This window comes from Rhinoraja longicauda, chromosome 23 (assembly GCF_053455715.1).
Source record: "Rhinoraja longicauda isolate Sanriku21f chromosome 23, sRhiLon1.1, whole genome shotgun sequence".
Lineage (NCBI taxonomy): Eukaryota > Metazoa > Chordata > Chondrichthyes > Rajiformes > Arhynchobatidae > Rhinoraja > Rhinoraja longicauda.
Window position 1 is genome coordinate 25,220,184 of NC_135975.1, and position 20,214 is coordinate 25,240,397.

At 43.1% G+C, this 20,214-nt stretch overlaps 1 protein-coding gene across 3 annotated transcripts in view; it reads right to left on the bottom strand.

Moving 5' to 3' along the window:
- lrrk2 (leucine-rich repeat kinase 2) overlaps positions 1-20,214 on the bottom strand; it is a 148,290-nt gene that overhangs the window by 35,627 nt on the left and 92,449 nt on the right. For all 3 annotated transcript variants that reach the window (XM_078419866.1, XM_078419868.1, XM_078419867.1), the window contains 5 exons: positions 18,206-18,294; positions 13,793-13,980; positions 12,350-12,504; positions 11,196-11,348; positions 8,268-8,459 (listed from right to left, as the gene is read on the bottom strand). In XM_078419866.1, coding sequence (XP_078275992.1) covers positions 8,268-8,459; positions 11,196-11,348; positions 12,350-12,504; positions 13,793-13,980; positions 18,206-18,294 — 777 coding nt within the window. The remainder of the gene's footprint in view (positions 1-8,267; positions 8,460-11,195; positions 11,349-12,349; positions 12,505-13,792; positions 13,981-18,205; positions 18,295-20,214) is intronic.

Here is a 20,214-nt window from a genome sequence, read left to right on the forward strand (position 1 = left end):
TAGAAGCAATGGTGGACATAGGACTGCTGGAAAATGACGCTGGAGAAGTAGTAATGGGGAACAAAGAAATGGCGAAAGAATATAATACATTTTTTGCATCAGTCTTCACAGTGGACTCCAGAAGACTCAAAAGATGCCAGAAATTCAAGATAGTCAGGAGGCAGAGGTAGGTGTAGTTGCTATTACTGAGAAGGTACTTGGAAAGCTGAAAGTTCTGAAGGTGGATAAGTCACCTGGACCAGACGGACTACACCCCATGGTTCTGAAAGCGATAGCTGTCGAGATTGAGGAGGCATTAGTAGTGATCTTTCAAGAATCACTGGTCAGGAATGGTTCCAAAGGACTGGAAAATCACAGTCCACAATAACTCCACTGTTTAAGAAGGGAGCCAAGGAAAAGAAAGGAAATTATAGGCCATGTAGAAATAACTGCAGATGCTGGTACAAATCAAAGGTATCACAAAATGCTGGAGTAACTCAGCAGGCCAGGCAGCATCTCAGGAGAGAAGGAATGGGTGACGTTTCGGGTCGTGACCCATCCATAGGCCAGTTAGTTTGACTTCAGTAGTTGGTATGATTTTAGAGTCCATTATTAAGGATGAGTTTTCTGAGTATTTAGAAGCACATGATAAAATAGGCCGAAGTTAGCATGCTTTTGTTAAGGGGAGATATTGCCTGACAAATATGCTGGAATTCTTTGAGGAAATAACAAGCACGATCAACAAAGGAGAGTCAGTGGATGTTGTTTACTTGGATTTTCAGAAAGCCTTTGATAAGGTGTCACACTTGAGGCTACTAAATAAGATAGGAGTCCGTAATATTAGATGCAAGGTATTAGGATTGATAGAAGATTGGCTGACTGGCACATGGGAAAGAGTGGAAATATAGGGGTTTTTTTCTGGTTGGTTGCCAGTGACTAGTGATGTTCCGCAGGGGTCGGTGTTGTGTCCTCTACTTTTCATGTCATATGTTAATGATCTGGGTGATAGAATTGATGGCTTTGTGGCTGCCTTGTGAGCAATTTTGAGCCCCATATCTGAGAAAGGATGCACAAGCGTTGGGGAGGGTCCAGAGGAGACTTACAAGAATGATCCCAGGGATAATTAGGTTCCGGGGAGCGTTTGATGGCTCTGAGCCTGTTCTCGCTGGGGTTTAAAAGGATGAAGGGGATCTCATTGAAACCTACCAAATAATGAAAGGCCTAGATAGAATGATGTGGAGAGCCAAGTCATTGGGTATTTTTAAAACAGAGATTGATAGGTTCTTGATTGGTAAGGATATCAAAGGTTATGGGGAGAAAACAGGAGAATGAAAAATAGATCAGCCATGATCGAATGGCAGATCAGACTCAAAGGGGCGAATGGCCTATTTTGTCTCCTATGTCTTATGGTTTGATTCACAAATCTATGTGGGCAGACCACAATGCTTAGCTGATAAATTAGTTCATTCTTTAGTCAGTTCTTAATCCATTAAGAGCCATCATAAAACATTACAAAAAAAATGTTGGTTTCATTTCATATATCACTCATTTTAATTGGATATTTTAATAATTAAAATGGTCAAAAGTTCAAGGAGCAGAATAAGGCCATTTGGCCCATCAAGTCTGCCCTGCAATTCAATCATGGCTGATCTATCTTTCCCACTCAAACCCATTCTCCTACCTTTGCACCATAAACCCTGACACCCTTACTAATCAAAAATCTGACCATTTCCACCTTAAAAATATCAATTGACGGCCTCCACAGGCAATAAGTTTCACCACCCTCTGACTCAAGAAATTCCTCTTCATCTCCTTCCAAAAAGAACATCCTTTCATTCTGAGGCTATGACCTCTAGTCCTGGACTTTCCCACTGGTGGAAACATCCTCTCCACATCCACTCTATCCAAGCCTTTCACTATTCTGTACAATTCAATGAGGTTTCCCCTCATTCTTTAAAACTCCAGCGAGTACAGCCCCAGTGCCATCAAATGCTGATCATATGTCAACCTACTCATTCCTGGTATCATTCTTGTAAACCTCCTCAGGACCCTCGCCAGAGCCAGCACATCCTTCCACATATATGGTACCCAAAATTGCTCACAATATTCCAAATGCGGCCTGACCAACGCCTTATAGAGCCTCAGCATTACATCCCTGTTTTGTATACAAACCCTCTCGAAATAAACGCTTTCTTTACTACCGATTTGACTTGCAGATTAACGTTTTGGGAATCCTGCACCAGCGCTACCAAGTCCCTTTGCACCTACGATTTCTGGATTCTCTCCCCATTTGGAAAATAATCTACGGCTTTATTCCTACTACCAAAATGCATAACTCCACACTTTGCTCCACTATATTCCATCTGTCACTTCTCTGCCAACTTTCCCAACCTGTCCAAATCCTTCTGTAGAGTCCCTGCTTATTCTACACTACCTGCCACTCCACCTATTTTCCTATCATCTGCACACTTGGCCCCTAGGCCTTCAATCCCCTTATCCAAATCCAAGTGGTGGCTAAAATGTTTAATGAATAACGGTTTAGGATTTAATTTCTGCCTGGAGACCTTACAGGGAATCATTAGAATCAGAGTCATAATTTAAAAAAATAGAGTGAAGGGCCAAAGGGCTGCCGTGAAAATCATAGATTATTGACTGTGACAATTGTGGGCAAAATGTTAACGTTTCCTGAACTATGCCTCGAGCAGCAACAAGACGTCAAGGCAAACTACTGCTCTAATGTGATAGTTTTAAATCTAATAAACCCTGTGCTAGAGAAAATTGTATCATAAAGACAATTGTGTCAGAGGAATAACATTATTTTTCTTTTAAGATTTTCAAAAACAAAGCAATAGGTTTATTTTTGTTACTCCAAGCTAGAAATATTTAAGGCTGTGTGTTATATTGCTTAACAAACTATTGTTTTAGAGTCATAGACTGATACAGTGTGGAAACAGGCCCTTCGGCCCAACTTGCCCACACCGGCAACAATGTCCCAGCTACACAAGTCCCACCTGCCTGCGCTTGGTCCATGTCCGTCCAAACCTGTCCTATCAATGTACCTGTCTAACTGTTTCTTAAACGATGGGATAGTCCCAGCATCAACCACCTCCTCTGGCAGATTGGTCCATACACCCACCGCCCTTTGTGTGAAATAGTTACCCCTCCGATTCCTACTAAATCTTTTCCCCTTCACCTTGAACCTATGTCCTCTGGTCAAGAGACTCTGCATCTACCCGATCTATTCCTCTCATGATTTTGTACACCTCTATAAAGTTACCCCTCATCCTCCTTATCTCCAAGGAGTAGAGACCCAGCCTACCCAATCTCCCCATTTCGCTCACACCCTCTGGTCCTGGCAACATGCTCGTAAATCTTTTCTGAAGCCTTTCAAGCTTACAATATCTTTCCTATAACATGGTGCCCAGAACTGAACACAATATTCTAATTGCGGTCTCACCGACGTCTTATACAGTACAACTGCAACATGTCCTCCCAACTTCGATACATAAATCCCCTATACTGTTCAAATCCAAGACAACCTTTTTGTTGCATATCAATTTCCAAAGTAACTTTTAAGTGGTTCTCTATTTTACATTTGCTTCTACATGAAGAAACAAACTAGGAATGCTTTGGAAAGTAATGGAAAAATCAATTTGAGACAGCTTCCCATAAAAATCACAACTCTGAGCGGCATGAGCATAATCTATATTGTTCCCTCCCAAGAGGTTCTTATGCAAGCCATATCTCAGGTCGGCAAGTTCCATCAAATCCATTTGAAACCTATCGATGTTCTCCTCATTATTCACAGCTACGTTGTGTCACCTGCCCGTTTTCAGATTTTCCCTTCCACAAATTAAATGCCTAAAAATATCAGAAAAAGTGGTCCCATTGTTGACCACTAGAGGGCACCACTGTCTCTCACCCAGTCCAAAAGAATCATTCACAATAGCTGTTTTCTGTGTCGAGCCAATTTCTTCATGAGTTGCTACTGCCCTATTTATTTGCTACAATGCAACTTCATCAAACGTCGTTTAGAAACCCATTTAACACAGAGAGAAAGAACAACCTGACAAACATATCATATTTGTTTAAGCAGATAAGTTTAGAGGGCTATGGGCCAAACGTAGGTAGGTAGAATATGATTCTATATTGGGCAGGTTAGCTTGATCCTTCCTGTTGCCTAAACTCATTGCCCATGGAGCCTGCCCACAATAATCTGTTCAAAGTGGAGAGCCCAGCAAAATAACACACTGTATCCAAGAGTGGATCTGAAATGAAATAGAAATTACTCTGCCTCAGGGGGGCAGTCAACAAACTGAGTGAAAGAGGGTAGGGTAGTGTCCAAAGTTACGTGGTTGAAATCCCCTGAGATAGCGATGAAAGCACTCAGGTGCTGTGTCTGAGGTCTCGCAGTGACTGTGCGGATGACGTCACTCGCGCGCAGCAGGCTGGCGGACGGAGAAATGTAAACAGCCACCACAATCTATATATATATATATATATATATAATAATATTAGTAAAACTCTCATCTTGTATATTTGTGGTTGGTGGGTTTGTGGATAGATTGGTTCTCGAAATACAGCCAAAACGTCACAATGGGAGAAGTTGCGTGCGCGTGCGCAGTTGGGAGCTCAGAGGGGGGACGGGAATGGCGGCCAATGAGGAGGGGTGGTGAGGAGAGCGGACGAGGCGGGACCTGAAGGAGGGGGAGGAGGCGGGGCCCGCATAAGTAACGGAAGCGGTGGCCAATGAGGGGCATGGGAGTGGAGCGGAAGAGGCGGGAGTGGAAGGAGTCGGAGAGGGAGGTTCCCGTCCCCCAATGAAGAGAGGAACCGGGGGGCGGAAATGACAATCAGGAGAGGTTTGGACCCAATGTACAGTTGGGAGCTCGGAGGGAGGCAGGACCCGCCCGAGTGACAAGAGTGACGGCCAATCGGAGGGAGGGGGGGGGGGTGTGAGGAGAGCTCTCCTGCTGCTGGCCGCCTAGGGCTGCGATGAGTGGCTCCCTCTCCCTTTTCTTCTCCCCGCTCGCCCGCCCCCTGGGGGAAGAGTCCCCGGCCGGCAACGGGTCCACGGTCGTCAGTTGGGGAAGCGTTACCGGGCCTGCAGGAGAGGTTTGCACGGAGGGTTGCAGGGCCCACATGAGAGGTTTGGACCCAACGGGGGTTGCCTTTAGAGCTAGTGAGGATAGAAACAATTATGTGTAGGAAGGAACTGCAGATGCTGGTTTAAACCAAAGATAGACACAAAAAGCTCGAGTAACTCAGTGGGTCAAGGGCTTCCACCCGAACATCACCTATTCCTTTTTTCCCGGGTCCTCACACAATCTGTTGATGTAATTATTAAAGCTACGTATCCAAAAATATTTTCAATTGTCAATTGACGAAAAGCTTACTGATCAAGGATGTCATAGGTATACGATCTACATAATTAATACAAATTAACTCTGATCGAAATTGGTGCAGTGATTCCAATACTCATAATGACTGCACCCGAACAAAATATTAAACGGTCCAAGACCATTCATTTTACTATTTGTTTGGGCTATTATTTCAGATCAAGTTCACTCATCAGGTTACGGAAATACTTGTCATGAAAAGGTAATAGCAATAATGAAAATATATGACCATCTTAATGTTTGGCAGTAAATTTGATCTCGCCGTAACTATTTGAAATAACTAATCTCTCCTTAGAAGAAGAAATAACAACTTTATATGTTCTTTTGTTTTAAATCCAAAGATATTTTAACAACCTGCAGGGAGCCAAGATAAGTTTTCACATTAATATGAAATCAAAACCAAAAAGTATAAAATAGCAAGCATCCAGAAGATACATAACAATTTAAATAGTTATTTTGGAGTAGTTTTTTTTGAGAAGTTAAAATTGACTTGTAATATTCTTTTCATCCTATCCTCACACGACCCCTCTCCAACCACCATGCAGAGCATCTTTTTAAGTTACATGCTGAGATAGAGATCCTATCACATCTTCAGGTCTCACTCAGTCAGTTCACTAAAAATTCTTGCCAGAGTCTGGTTCCCTAAAAGGAGAGGTCACCTACCAACATACAGGCAAGGAGATTATGCTCCCACCAAGGGACCCAATTTGCCAGCAGGAGGGAGACATTTACAAATGGTAACAACGCTGTAAATCATTCCCAGAACTGTCAAAATTTGGCTACTATTACAAATATCACTGAACAGTCTGCCTCATCACAATGGTGTAGAAAAGCAGCTTGGATAAGATGAACATCAGTAGCACAGTTATTTTGCAAATTGCTGTAACTTGAAATGGGCATAACTTCTCTACCTTTCAATTCCATCCCTCCAGAATTCATTATGGCTTATTGACTATGTGTTTTAGATATGTGCAATCCCACAATTAATTGCTATCCAAATATGGCATTTATTTCCCAACTGACATATGACCTAGCAACAAACCAGGTCTTATGAAATGACAACCAACTGAAAGCACATTTGAATGTACAATTATTCCTGAATTAAATATTACAAAAGGCTCTGAAGAGTTGGCCTCATCACATTGGTGCAGAGAACCAGCACAAAGAGGATCAACATCAGTATCAGTTATTTCCCAAATAGCTAGAAAAATACTATGATTAGAATGTTTGTGCCAAAACACGTAACATAGAAAATGGATGCAGAAGGAGACCATTTGGCCCTTAGAGCCAGCATCGCCATTCTTTGTGATCATGACTGATCATCAACAATCAGTAACCTGTGCCTGCCTTCTCCCCGTGTCCCTTGATTTCACTTGCCCCTGGAGCTCTATCTAACTCTCTTTTAAATTCATCCAGTGAATTGGCCTCCACTGCCTTCTGTGGCAGAGAATTCCACAAATTCACAACTCTCTGGGTGAAAAACTTTCTTCTCACCTCAGCTTTAAATGGCCTCCCCTGTATTCTTAGACGGTATCCCCTGGTTCTGGACTCCCTCAACATTGGGAAAATATTTCCTGCATCTAGCTTGTCTAGTAGTTTTATAATTTTATACGTCTCGATAATTTTATAATTTTATACGGCCCTCTCATCCTTCTAAACTCCAGTGAACACAAGCCCAGTCTTTCCAATCTTTCCTCATATAGTAGTCCCTCCATCCCAGGGATTAACCTCGGGAAGCACGCTACACTGTCTCAATAGCAAGAACGTCCTTCCTCAAATTAGGAGACCAAAACTGCACACAATACTCCAGATGTGGTCTCACCAAGGCCCTATACAACTGCTGAAGGACTTCTTTGCTCCTGTACTTAAATCCTCTTGCTATGAAGGCCAACATGCCATTAGCTTTCTTCACTGCCTGCTGTACCTGCACGCTTACTTTCAGTGACTGGTGTACAAGGACACCAAGGTCTCATTGCACTTCCCCTTTACCTAATCTGACACCATTGAGATAATAATCTGCCTCCTTATTTTTGCCATCAAAGTGAATAACCTCACATTTATCTACATTATACTGCATCTGCCATGCATCTGCCCACTCACTCAACCTGTCCAAGTCACCCAGCAACCTCCCAACATCCTCTTCGCAGTTCACACTGCCACCCAGCTTTGTGTCATCTGCAAACTTGCTAGTGTTACTTCTAATTCCATCATCCAAATCATTAATATATATTGTAAATAGTTGCGGCCCCAGCACCGAGCCTTGCAGCACTCCACTCTCCACTGCCTGCCATTCTGAAAAGGACCCGTTTATTCCTACTCTTTGCTTCCTGTCTGCCAACCAATTCTCTATCCATGTCAATAGCCTTCCCCCAATACTCTGTGCTCTAATTTTGCTCAGCAATCTCCCTTGTGGTAACTTATCAAAGGCTTTCTGAAAGTCTAGATACACTACATCCACTGGTTCTCCTTCATCCATTTTACCTGTCACATCCACAAAAAATTCCAGAAGATTAGTCAAGCAGGATTTCTCCTTCATAAATCCATGCTGACTTGGACCAATCCTGTTACCACTATCCAAATACGCCGTTATTACCTCTTTAATTATTGACTCCAGCATCTTCCCCACCACCGATGTCAGGAAACTGGTCTATAATTCCCCGTTTCTCTCTCGCTCCTTTCTTGAAAAGTGGGATAACATTAGCTACCCTCCAATCCACAGGAAACTTTAATATAAAAGTCTGATTTATCATTTCAAACTGATGGAAAGTAGTTACTACAACGTAGAAATGAAATTCACAAAGCTATCACCAAGTACAAAGCAGGTTCAGAATGGAAAGATCTACAATTGATCTACTTATCACAATTCAAATGTTACTTAGAAATAAATACCTTTTTCTGCAACATCTAGCAAGTCATCCAATAGGATCTGCTGCCATTCTTGACCATTTTCAAAGCTGTACATGGCATACTTCTTCAATAGACTGCCACCGTCACCATTTATATCCGTTTCCAGAAGTCCCGGAAACCACTCTTCCAACAGGGAATCAATGTGATCCACAATTTGGCCCAACAAAATGTACCCTGGTCATTTTAAATGCAAGAGAGGCAAAGTAACATTTTTGATTGATTCAATTTTTTAATACTTTACATACAAATCCCATTAGGATCAGTAAAAGGACACATTGGATAAGGTTTATATCTTCAGTTATGTAATTGGAGAACTTCTTTTTTGTAATATGTATTAATGGCTTTGACTTAAAAGTAAGCAAGGTTGTAGTGGTTTGCAAAAAACAAAACAAATATAATGAGTTAACAGTCTGCAGAAAAGTGATGAATAAAATCTAATCCAGAGAACTGTGAGGTATATTTGGGGAAGTGCAACAAAGCAAGAGAATTTAATGGCAATGGTAAAATACTGTTCAGTGGTGTGCAGGAATATATGCATGTTGGAACATACTTCCACAGGTCCTTAAATATATTTGGTTATATCAATAAGTTGGTTAACAATTCAAATCATGCTTTATTAGATATGTCATAGAGCACAAGAGTTGAGAGTTTATAAGTTGGATGACAGTTTGAGTATTTTATACAGTTCTGGACACTACATTATATGAACATGATTCCCTCTGTTCTCTTGGACTCTCCCACTTTGCTGCAACTTAAAAAAAATCTTATTTTCTAGCTTTTCATGGTTCATATGAGATGTAATCAAAACACCAACTCTTTATCTCTTGTCACAGTGGCTGCCTGACCTGAGTATTTCACACATTTTCTGTGTTTTTATTTTCAGGTTTCCAGCATCTGCAGTCTTTTATTTTCAAGGCTAAGGAGTGATTTTAATGGGAAAATACAAAGGCCCCAGACATAAACAGGAAGAACATATTTCCCTCAGGGAATCGAAAATCTGAATTTTTTTTCTCAAAGTAATTGTGTAGGAAAATAACTGCAGATGCTGGTACAAATCGAAGGTATCACAAAAAACTGGAGTAACTCAGCGGGTCAGGCAGCATCTCAGGAGAGAAGGAATGGGTGATGTTTCGGGTCGAGACCCTTCTTCAGACTATCAGTCTGAAGAAAGGTCTCGACCCGAAATATCACCCATTCCTTCTCTCCTGAGATGCTGCCTGCCCCGCTGAGTTACTCCAGATTTTTGTGATACCTTCTTAAAGTAATTGGTAAGTTTGAAGGGTGGAAGGATGCAGATGAGGAACTCTGGAACACACTGCCTCAATAAGAATCCAAGGCAGAACCCTTAAGACAATTAAAAAATACTTGGGTGCATGCGTGAAATACAACACTATTTACTTCAATGTTGCGCAGGTCTTTTACAATGAGCACAAACTTGATGGCCTGCATGGTTTTGGTCTGTGCTGTAAATTTTCTAAAACATGTATTAAGGGAAATTTGAACTTGCAAAATATTTCCTCTGACAGCTGTCTTCATATGTCTGAGAAAAATTGTTTACTTACTGTACATGATATGGTTTTGTATATTAATTATTTTTCAAAGTCTTTAACCAAATGTCGGTCTACCTGACAAAGCCAACATTTATTGTGCAGCTTATTTAACCTTGAATTGAATGGTTTGCTAGGCAACCTCAGGGAGTAATTTCTAAATGAAGATGACAGACTTCTATAGTGGATATTAGTGAGTGAGATGGGTTTAGAACAAGTATTTTCATGGTCAATGTTACTGATCCCAGATTATTTAAATAAATACATTTAACTTTTAAAATCAATTACATTTAACTTCAGCAGGAGCCATGGAAAGATTTAAATGCCTAAATCCATACTATTTGGATCAACTGGTTGAGGGGGAAAGAGAGGTGGGTGGATTTGGTAATGGGGGGTATGTGTAAGGTTACCTAAAATCGGCAAATTCAATGTTCGTATCATTGGGTTGTAAGCTACCCAAGCAAAGTATTCCTCCAGTTTGCATGTGGCCTTACTCTGGCAATGGAGGAGGCCCATGACAAAAAGGTCAGCGTGGGAATGGAAAGGGGAGTTAAAATGGTTATCAAAGCCGACTAGGCATAGGTATTTAGCTAAATGGTCGCTGTGTCTACACTTAGTCGCTCCGATGTATAGGAGGCCACATCAGGAATACTAGATACAGTCGATGTGGTTAAAAGAGGGACTTGTGAACCTCTGATTCACCTGGAAGACTGCTGGGGTCCCTGGATGGATGTGAAGGAAGAGGTATGGGGCAGGTGAAATGCGAGAACCAGGGAATTCTATCCTAGTTCCATCCGGGAAGAGGGGGAGCAAGAGCAGAACTACGGGACATGGTGGAGATGCTGATGATGGAACCATCTATCACAGAGGAGGGGGAGAGTTATATATACTAAAGAATGCGAACTTGGATGTCCTAGAATGAAAGTCTTGGAAGGCAGAGATGGATGAATTGAGAGTAGGTGGGGGCAGAGGGGTACAATAGTAAGGCCTCTGTTGAGGACAGACCATTCTGTATTGGATAATTCTGTATTGTAAAAAAACAATAGCAGTGAGAGCTGGGGTCAGAGGGGTGGAAGGAGGCTCGGGGAGGCACTGTGGAGGGCTGATGGGAGTTTAGAGGGAAGAGGATTGAGAGATGGTGTGGGGTAGGGGTAGGAAAAGCATGATGATTTGAAGAGAGGGAGGGACAGTGGTGCCATTACTGAGGTTCTCTGTGGGAAGGGGGAGCAGGACGACCCAGGAGAGTCTAAACAAGTGGTGTTGGAGCCAGCAAATAAATATTATTTGAACAGTTTGGTATCCACCCTTGTCCCTGTTGCAAATAATAATATATTTCAATGTAAATTCAAAAATAGTTGCTTACCCTTTCTGGAGCATGGAACAGTTATTTTGAGAACACTCTCTGGTTTATTGTTCAAGGCTGCTGAGTCTACAAGACAATAGGCTTCTGGTGACCAGATCAGATAGATTCCATGTCTCCAATATGTCCTATTGGAACGGAGAGGCTTCTCTTCATCTACAATAAAATAATTTGCTTTTGATTGAAAATGCGCACTCTAACCATGTGAACAATGTTGTGGAACATAAATTACTCCTGTTCCCATTGCAAACCATCCTAGTTTGTCCATTTTATGTTACATTCAGTCACAACTAACGTCGCCCCTTAATTTCTTAGTTAACAAATGGCCTTTGGATTATCAAATTATTTTACACAGATAGTTTAAAACATTCCAGAATATATGGCTTTGTACTCCTTATACCTTTGATAATTGCAGTAACAGATTATCAGTTCAGATTATTAACAAAAGGCAAAGTAATCAATATACTGAATTAATACAAACATTAAAATGCTAACAATGATAAGAAATGAGGTATGGGCAAAATATTAGCATCAACATCTTTCTCAAATTAGATGCAATTATAATTCTGAAATGATCACTAAGTCTTTTTTTCCAATTCTCTGATGTAATTTAAGAGTATTCAATTCCAATGATTGTAGATTGACTATCGTGTATCCTCCACAATTCACAAGCAGTGAAAGTAGTAGGCCAAATTCACTGTAAATGGCTCGATTAGAATCATGTTTTATCATTCGGCTGTCTGGTTAGCACGCAACAAAAGCTTTTCACTGTACCTGAGAACACATGACAATATACTAAACTGAATTGAGTTATAGAGTAAAGTTACAATACAGACACTCTTACAGTGAAAACCAAACCACAGGACATTATTACTTCCAAATTCTAATCCTGAAATGGTCATCCATAAATGTTACTAACTTTTATTTGAATACCCTGATATTTTTTTCCATAAACCACCACATGGCCACAATGATTGCAACATTTTATGCAGGTGGTCAATTAACAGCAATTTATCAGCCCCGTTCACATCCCAAGAACTGTGTTTGTTTGGAAATTAAATAAACACTACTCCCTCTCAACAGTTTTTTAGTGCTAAGCCCCTCCATCTTGTAACTATATTAACTGAGTATGCAATCAAATAGTAAAAAACATTTACCTTGTCTACGAAACATGCAAACCGAAAATTCAAGCAGTCTGTGGATAAGTCGAGACCAAAATCCTATTGGAATGTAAGGCATTTCATAAAGCCTTACTATCAATTCAGAGTTTTCACAATGTGGAAGTTCAATTACAGGTCTCCGATCAGACAAGCTACAATACAAATTACAAGTGATAAGGAACCTACAATTCATTCAGATATTACACTGAAAGACAGTTTTTTAAAATAAAGCACCTGGCAAAATAAACAGTGTTTTACTTCCTTACACAAGAAATTCAGCATGTCTCCAATGACTCTTACAAACTTCTACAGAGAAAGCATACTATCAGGTTGCACCACAGCTTGGTTTGGGAAAAGCTCTGTCCAAGACTGCAATAAATTTCAGAAAATTATAGATGTACCCCAGTCCCTCACAGACCAGAATCCCCACCATTGACTCAATTTATTTTCATGCTGCCTCGGAAAAGCAGCCAACATAATCAAATACTTTTCCTAACCCGGTCATTCCATCTTCTCCCTGCCCCGTTGGGCAAGAGGAATAGAAGCTTGAAAGCACGCACCACCAGATTCAAGAACAGCTTTTGTCCTTCTGTATGATCCTTTCATAAGCTAGGGTACTGTTCGATCCATCTGTACCCCATTGAGGACATTGGACTTTGGCCGTGGAACTGTTGTGCTACAATGCTGAGAACTATATTCTGCGCTCTATATCCTCCCCTTTGCTCTACCTATTGTATTTGAGCTTGACCTGATTTTATTCATGGATAGTATTACCCGATCTCATTGCATGCAAAACAAGCACTTCACTGTACCTTACTGCAGGTGAAAGTAATGAAACATAAACCTAATTAACTGCAGCAGTCATTATTTATTAAGATTTAATGAAATCTAAGATGCAAGAGTGTTGTAAGTTACAAAGACTACAGTATCATGATATAAATCAGTTTGCAGTAAGGAAAAGTATATTAAAATCACAATTTTATAAAAGTGAGATGAAACATACACATTTAAGTTCCAATTAAATCTATAATTATATTTAGTCATAGAGTCATACTGCACGAAAACAGGCCCTTCGGCCCCCTACTCATCCATGTTCACCAAAATACCCCTTTTAAGCTGGTCCCATTTGGCCCCTATCCCTTCAAATCGTTCCTATCCATGTCCTTGTACAAGTGTCTGTTGAGCAAAACACTACATACTGGAGCAACCCAGCGGATCAGACAGCATCTGTGGATGGAATGGACAGGCGACCACTCAGTCTGAAGAACTCCATTCAGATTCTTGAATCACTTTCATTTGTTTGATTTAGGATGTATGTTCATGTTGAACCACACTGGCAAACCATTAAAGCTTTAGCTTTGCCTTTTGTCTAAAATCATTTCATATATAAATGGTAATTTATGAATTCATCACAAGTAATACTCTTTTGATGAGTTGTACCTGCTTGGAATCAGTAGTTGCTCCACTCCTAAAGGCAATGCAATTTGAATTTTTTCCAGAAGCCTGATGTATTGTGATATGTAATTTTGGGGAATACCATTTTCTTGTGAGAGAAATTTCTCAACATCAGATCGATAAATAATGCCATAAGGATGCTTTGGAAAACCTGATGTTTTAATAGTTGCAATCTATTTTCAAAACAAAACACACTGGATTAATATTTATAACTCAACGCACTTTCATATCAAATCTTAAAACATAGAATAGTACAGCACAGGAATGCACCCTTCGACCCACAATGTTTGTGCCAAACATGATGTCTACCTGAGCTGATCTCTTCTGCTGGCACATGAAGCATATCCCTCTATTCCCTACATTTCCATGTGCCTATCTAAAAGCTTCTTAAATGCTATTATCATATCTACCACCACCACTACCATGCCGGCAATGCAATCCAGGCGCCATCCCCACCAAAAACCTGTGTAAAAAAACATGCCCCACACATCTCCATTAAACATTCCCCTTCTAACCTTATACAATACAATATATCTTTATTGTCATTGTACAGGGGTACAACGAGATTGGGAATGCGACTTCCATACGATGCAATAAATTAATTAGATAATCAACATAAATTTAGACAACCCAGAAAAATAAAATTAGAAACAGTTTTAAAACAGAATAAAGTGCAAATAGGTCTGTGCCTGGTCGCTGTGCGACATGACCATCCGACTCAGCAGGACCGGTTCAGAGCAGCTATGGCCCTGGGGATGAAGCTGTTCCCGAGTCTGGAGGTGCAGGTGTAGAAGGCCTTGTAGCGTCTGCCAGATGGTAGAAGTTCGAACAGACTGTTGCAGGGGTGTGAGGAGTCTTTATGAATGCTGGTGGCTTTCCTGAGGCATCGTGTATTGTAGATGCCCTCCAAGGCTTGTAGCTGTGTTCCAATAATCTTCTGAGCTCTATAGACTACCCGCTGAAGAGCTCTCCTCTCTGCCTCCGTGCCGCTGAGATACCACACAGGGATGCCATGCGTTAGGATGCTCTCTATGACGCAGCGGTAGAAGGTCGTCAGCAGCTGTTGGGGCAGACCAGATTTTTAAAGTGTTCTCAGGTAGAACAGTCGTTGCTGCGCCTTCGTGACCAGCGCAGCGGTGTTAGAGGACCATGTGAGGTCCTCCGAAATGTGAGTGCTCAGAAACTTGAAGCTGGACACTCTCACCACACTGTCCCCGTTGATAAAGATCGGAGCGTATTCCCCATTATATGACCTTCTGAAGTTGATGATCAGCTCCTTGGTCTTGGAGGTGTTTAGGGACAGGTTGTTATCTGAGCACCAGTCCGCCAGGTTCTGCACCTCCGCTCTGTAGGTTGTTTCATCACCGTTGGTGATCAGCCCGATCACCGTTGTGTCGTCTGCAAACTTGACAATGGTGTTGGTGTCAAATGCAGGAACACAGTCATGTGTGAATAGGGAGTAGAGCATGGGGCTCAATACACAGCCCTGTGGTGTGCCGGCACTCAGGGTGATAGTGGAGGACAGGTGCGGGCCCATTCTCACTGCCTGCGGTCGCTCCGTCAAGAAATTCAGGATCCAGTCGCTTAACGATGAGCTGAGACCCAGCTGTTGGAGTTTGGTGGCGAGTTGGTGGGGATGACCGTGTTGAAGGCAGAGCTATAGACTATGAATAGCATCCTCACGTACGTGCCCTATCACTCCAGGTGAGTCAGGACAGTATGAAGAGCCAGAGAGATGGCGTCCTCTGTGGATCTGTTTGCTCTGTATGCGAATTGATGCAAGTCCAGTGAGGCAGGGATGCTGGATTTGATGTGTGAGAGGACCAGCCTTTCAAAGCACTTCACGATTATAGGAGTTAGGGCAACCGGACTGTAGTCGTTCAGGTTGGTGATTTTTGCTTTTTTCGGCACCGGCACTATGGTAGCCGACTTCAGGCACTTGGGGACCGTAGTCAGAGATAACGACAGGTTAAAGATCCTGGTGAATACCTCAGCCAGCTGTTCAGCACAGTCCCTAAGTACCCTTCCTTGAACTCCATCCGGGCCTGCAGCCTTGCGTGGGTTGACCCTTCGCAGAGCGTGGTGTACTTCCTGTGTGCTCAATGTTAAGACCAGTTCCTCCGCCTTGGCTGGGGTTCATCCACTCATTGTGGTGTTGCCAGTTTCGAAGCGGGCAAAAAAGGTGTTAAGCTCGTTGGTTAGTGTGACATCACTGTGGGGGCAGGCAGGGCTGCTCTTGTAGTCAGTGATGTCCCTGACACCCTGCCACATGCTTCCGGTGTCCGTGGTATTGAAGTGGTCTTCCACCCGTTGCCTGTGGGTGTCTTTAGCCCTTTTTATACCTTTGTTCAGGTTTGACCTGGCAACACTGGATGCTGAAGTGTCACCAGATTTAAAGGCATTGTTGCGTGCCCTTAACAGATTCTGTACCTCCTTGTTCATCCATGGTTTCCGGTTTGGGAACATCTTTGTTTCCTTGTCCACTGTGACATTCTCCACACAGCAGTTGATGTAGGAGAGAACAGTGGATGTGTATTCCTCCAAATCTAGCTCTGAACCACAGGTTGCCTGTTGTGTAAACAGGTCCCAGTCGGTGTGATCAAAGCAGTCCTGGAGTTGTAGGGTGGCATCCTCGGGCCATATTTTGACCGTCTTAATTGTAGGGTTGGTCTTGCAGATGAGGGGTTTGTATGCGGGCAGTAGAAACAGTGAGAGGTGATCAGATTGTCCCAGAGGTGGACACGGGAGAGGTCTGTAGGCGTCCTTTATGTCGGTGTACATTTTATCCAGCGTGTTTGAGCCCCTGGTAGGGCACTGCACATGCTGGTGGAATTTGCAGAGCGCGATTCGTAGGTCGACCTGATTAAAGTCCCCGGCAACAATGAAGGCACCGTCGGGGTGGGCATCCTGCTGCTTGCTGATGGCCGAGTGCAGCTGTGCTAGCGCTAGATTAGCATTGGCCTGTGGGGGAATGTATATGGCCATGATGATGACCACAGTAAATGCCCGAGGCGGATGGAACGACCTACATTTAAGCAGTAGGTACTCCAGGTCTGGGGAACAGTAGCTATCTATTGCGGAGTGGTTGGTGCACCAGTCGTTGTTAATGTAGATACCGAGCCCACCGCCCTTGCTTTGTTCTATCAGCACGATGTAGTGACCGGTTCGTTAGCTCCACAGCCCTGTCGGGAACCAGCACGTTGAGCCACGTCTCCGTGAAGATCAGCGTGCAGCAGTCTTTCAGGGATCGCTGGGTGTTGATCCATAGCCTTACCTCATCCAGCCTGTTGGAGAGTGACCGGACATTTGCGAGAAAGATGCTTGGTAATGATGGCCTTTGTGGAGCCCTCCGTAGCCTGGCCTGCACCCCCGCTCTCCGTCCACGTTTTTGCTTCCTCTCCCTGCGCTGACTCCGTCTCCATCCCTCCGGTGTGGTGATCCAGGGGGCTGTTCTGCCTAGCTCCGTCGGGATTTTGGTGAGGGTTTTATAGTACTCACAAGCCAGTCTCTCGCAGCCACATCCGATGTTGAGCAGCTCCGTGCAGCTCCATGTGCGATCCGCCTTCCGTGAGCTGCAGTGCCTTGGGGAGCGCGCTGCCACTGTATCCGGACTCGCCGCCATGGGCTCCGATTTTTGTGGAGGTAAGGGTCGCGGATTTTAAACAAAAATTTAGTGACCTGTTTTTCCCGCCGTTTCCGAAGCTGTGCTGCTCCGTGCGGCTCCATGAGCGGTCCGCCTTGCGTGGGCTGCAGCGCTTTGGAGAGCACGATGTCGCTGTGTCCGGACTTGCTGCCGCCAGCACCGTCGGGATCTCGGTGCCGGTGCTGGATTTCCTCGTAGTGGTGGTGAGTTTTAGTGCTTTCCTGAGTTTTAAAAGTTTTTGGGTGTACTTTCCTGGGTTTTTTTCGCAGCCGGGTTCAGTGCCGGGCTGCTCCAAATTGCATCGGTCTGGAGAGTGCAAAGCCGCTGCGTGTGGACGCGCTGCTGTCTTTTGCCAACCTGATCTCTGCCGGGTCTCACCGCGATGCCCACCTCGAGTAGTCCCCGGGCTGCCGCCGTCCTCAAGTACTGCCAGCTCGGCCAGGCCACAGCCGCCGCACTCAGGAGCTCCCTCCTCCTCCCTCCACGCACGGATAGTCACCTTATAGTTATGCTTCAAGTTTTAATCTACTAATTGCATTTGAAACAAACCCCATGGATTTAGTTACACAAAACTTTACAACTAACATTATTTTGAAGTTTTGTTAAAATCTAAGCCCATCAAATGTTGCACAAATATTAGTGTATGAGCACAAAGCAAGCATTTTAGTTGAAGAAGCAAATAGATTCCACGGGACTGAAGATGGTTGATTTTTATTGTATAAACTAATTTCAAAGCAAAGATCTAAACATTTTACCTGTGCAATTGTTTTACACAGCAATTGTGGATCAATAAAATAAAGATCTTGTAACTGAAGAGCTGGATCACGAAAATGCAGCAGGACACCTGCAAAAGTAAAGTCACCTTTAAAATAGTATTTACACATTTGCCTACAATACTAAATTATGAAAAGTGAAAGTATTATTTGATTTATGTGTGCACAACTATGATACAGAACATGTCATTACCTGCCAGCATATCACTTTCTATCAGAGGCTTTTATTTCATTTAACATAAACAGTATACATTCCCCCTTATATTCAACCTCCAAAGGGGCAACACCTCACATGCTCAGTTTAAACTCCATCTGACATTTCTCCATCAATATCTGTTAATGATCCATTTCTAGTTGTCACGTTTGACAGCTTTCCTTGCGGTCTGCAACGCCACAGGTTTTGTGTCATGTGAAAACGTGCCAACCAATTCATCTACATCGTTGCCAAAGTTATTTATATACATCAAACAACGGAGATCCCATCGGAGACCCCTGCAGAACAACATTTATCACAGCCCTCCAACCAAATAACTCATCCACCACCACCTTCTGTCTTCTATAAGTAAGCCAATTCTGAATCAAAACTACTAAGTTAATATGAATCCATACATAGAACAGCACAGGAATGGCCCCTCGACTCTTTGCACTTCCATGTGCCTATCCAAAAGCCTCTTAACGACCACTATCATATCTGCCTCCACCACCACTCCTGTCAACATGTTCCAGGCCTCCACCACTCTCCATGTAAAAAATAGTTGCCCTGTACATCTCCATTAAACCTTCCCCCTCTCACCCTCTAGTGTAGACTTTTTCACCCTGGAAAAAAGGTTCTGACTGCCTACCCTGTTTATGCCTCTCATAATTTTATATACTTCTGTCAAGTCTCCCCTCTACCCCCGACATTCCAGAATAAACAATCCAAGTCCATTCAACGTCTTCCTGCAGCTGAAACCATCTAATCCAGGCAGCATTCTGGTTAATATCCACTGCACCCCTTCCAAAGCCTCCACGTTTCCTGGAATGGGGTGACCAGAACTGCACGCAATACTCCACTGCGGCATAACCAAAGTCCTATAGAGCTGCATCATGACTTCCTGAATCTTATATTCAATGTCCCTAGCAATAAATGCAAGCATACCATAAACCTTATTTACCACCCTACCTACTTGTGCTGCCACCTTTAATAGTCTATAAACTTGAACTCTAAGATCCCTCTGCATAGTAAGTCCTGCCATTAACTGAATACTCCCTCCAAACGTTCAACCGCCCAAAGTGCAGACCTCACACATGTCCGGGTTAAACTCTACCTGCCATTACTCTGGCCATTTCTGTACCTGATCTATATCCTGTTGAATCTTCTGCCAGTCTTCCACACTGTCTGTAACTCCTGTTTAATGGAGATATGCAGGGTAAGATTTTTTACATGGGGAGTGGTGGGGATCTGAATGCATTTCTAGGGCTGGTCGTGGCGGCAGACATGATAGTGGCATTTAAAATGGTTTCAGATGGGCACATGGAAGTGCAAGGAATAGAGGGATATGGATCATAAGCAGGCAGATGAGATCAGTATAACTTGGCATCATGCTCAGCATTGTGGGCCGAAGGACCCATTGTTGTGTTGTACTGCTCTATCCACTTGAAATCAAAAGGGCGGCACGGTAGCACAGCGGTAGAGTTGCTGCTTTACAGCGAATGCAGCGCCGGAGACTCAGGTTCGATCCTGACTACGGGTGCTGCACTGTAAGGAGTTTGTACGTTCTCCCCGTGACCTGCGTGGGTTTTCTCCGAGATCTTCGGTTTCCTCCCACACTCCAAAGACGTACAGGTATGTAGGTTAATTGGTTGGGTAAATGTAAAAATTGTCCCTAGTGGGTGTAGGATAGTGTTAATGTACGGGGATCGCTGGGCGGCACGGACTTGGAGGGCCGAAAAGGCCTGTTTCCGGCTGTATATATATGATATGATATGATGAAAACAAAAAATCCTATATT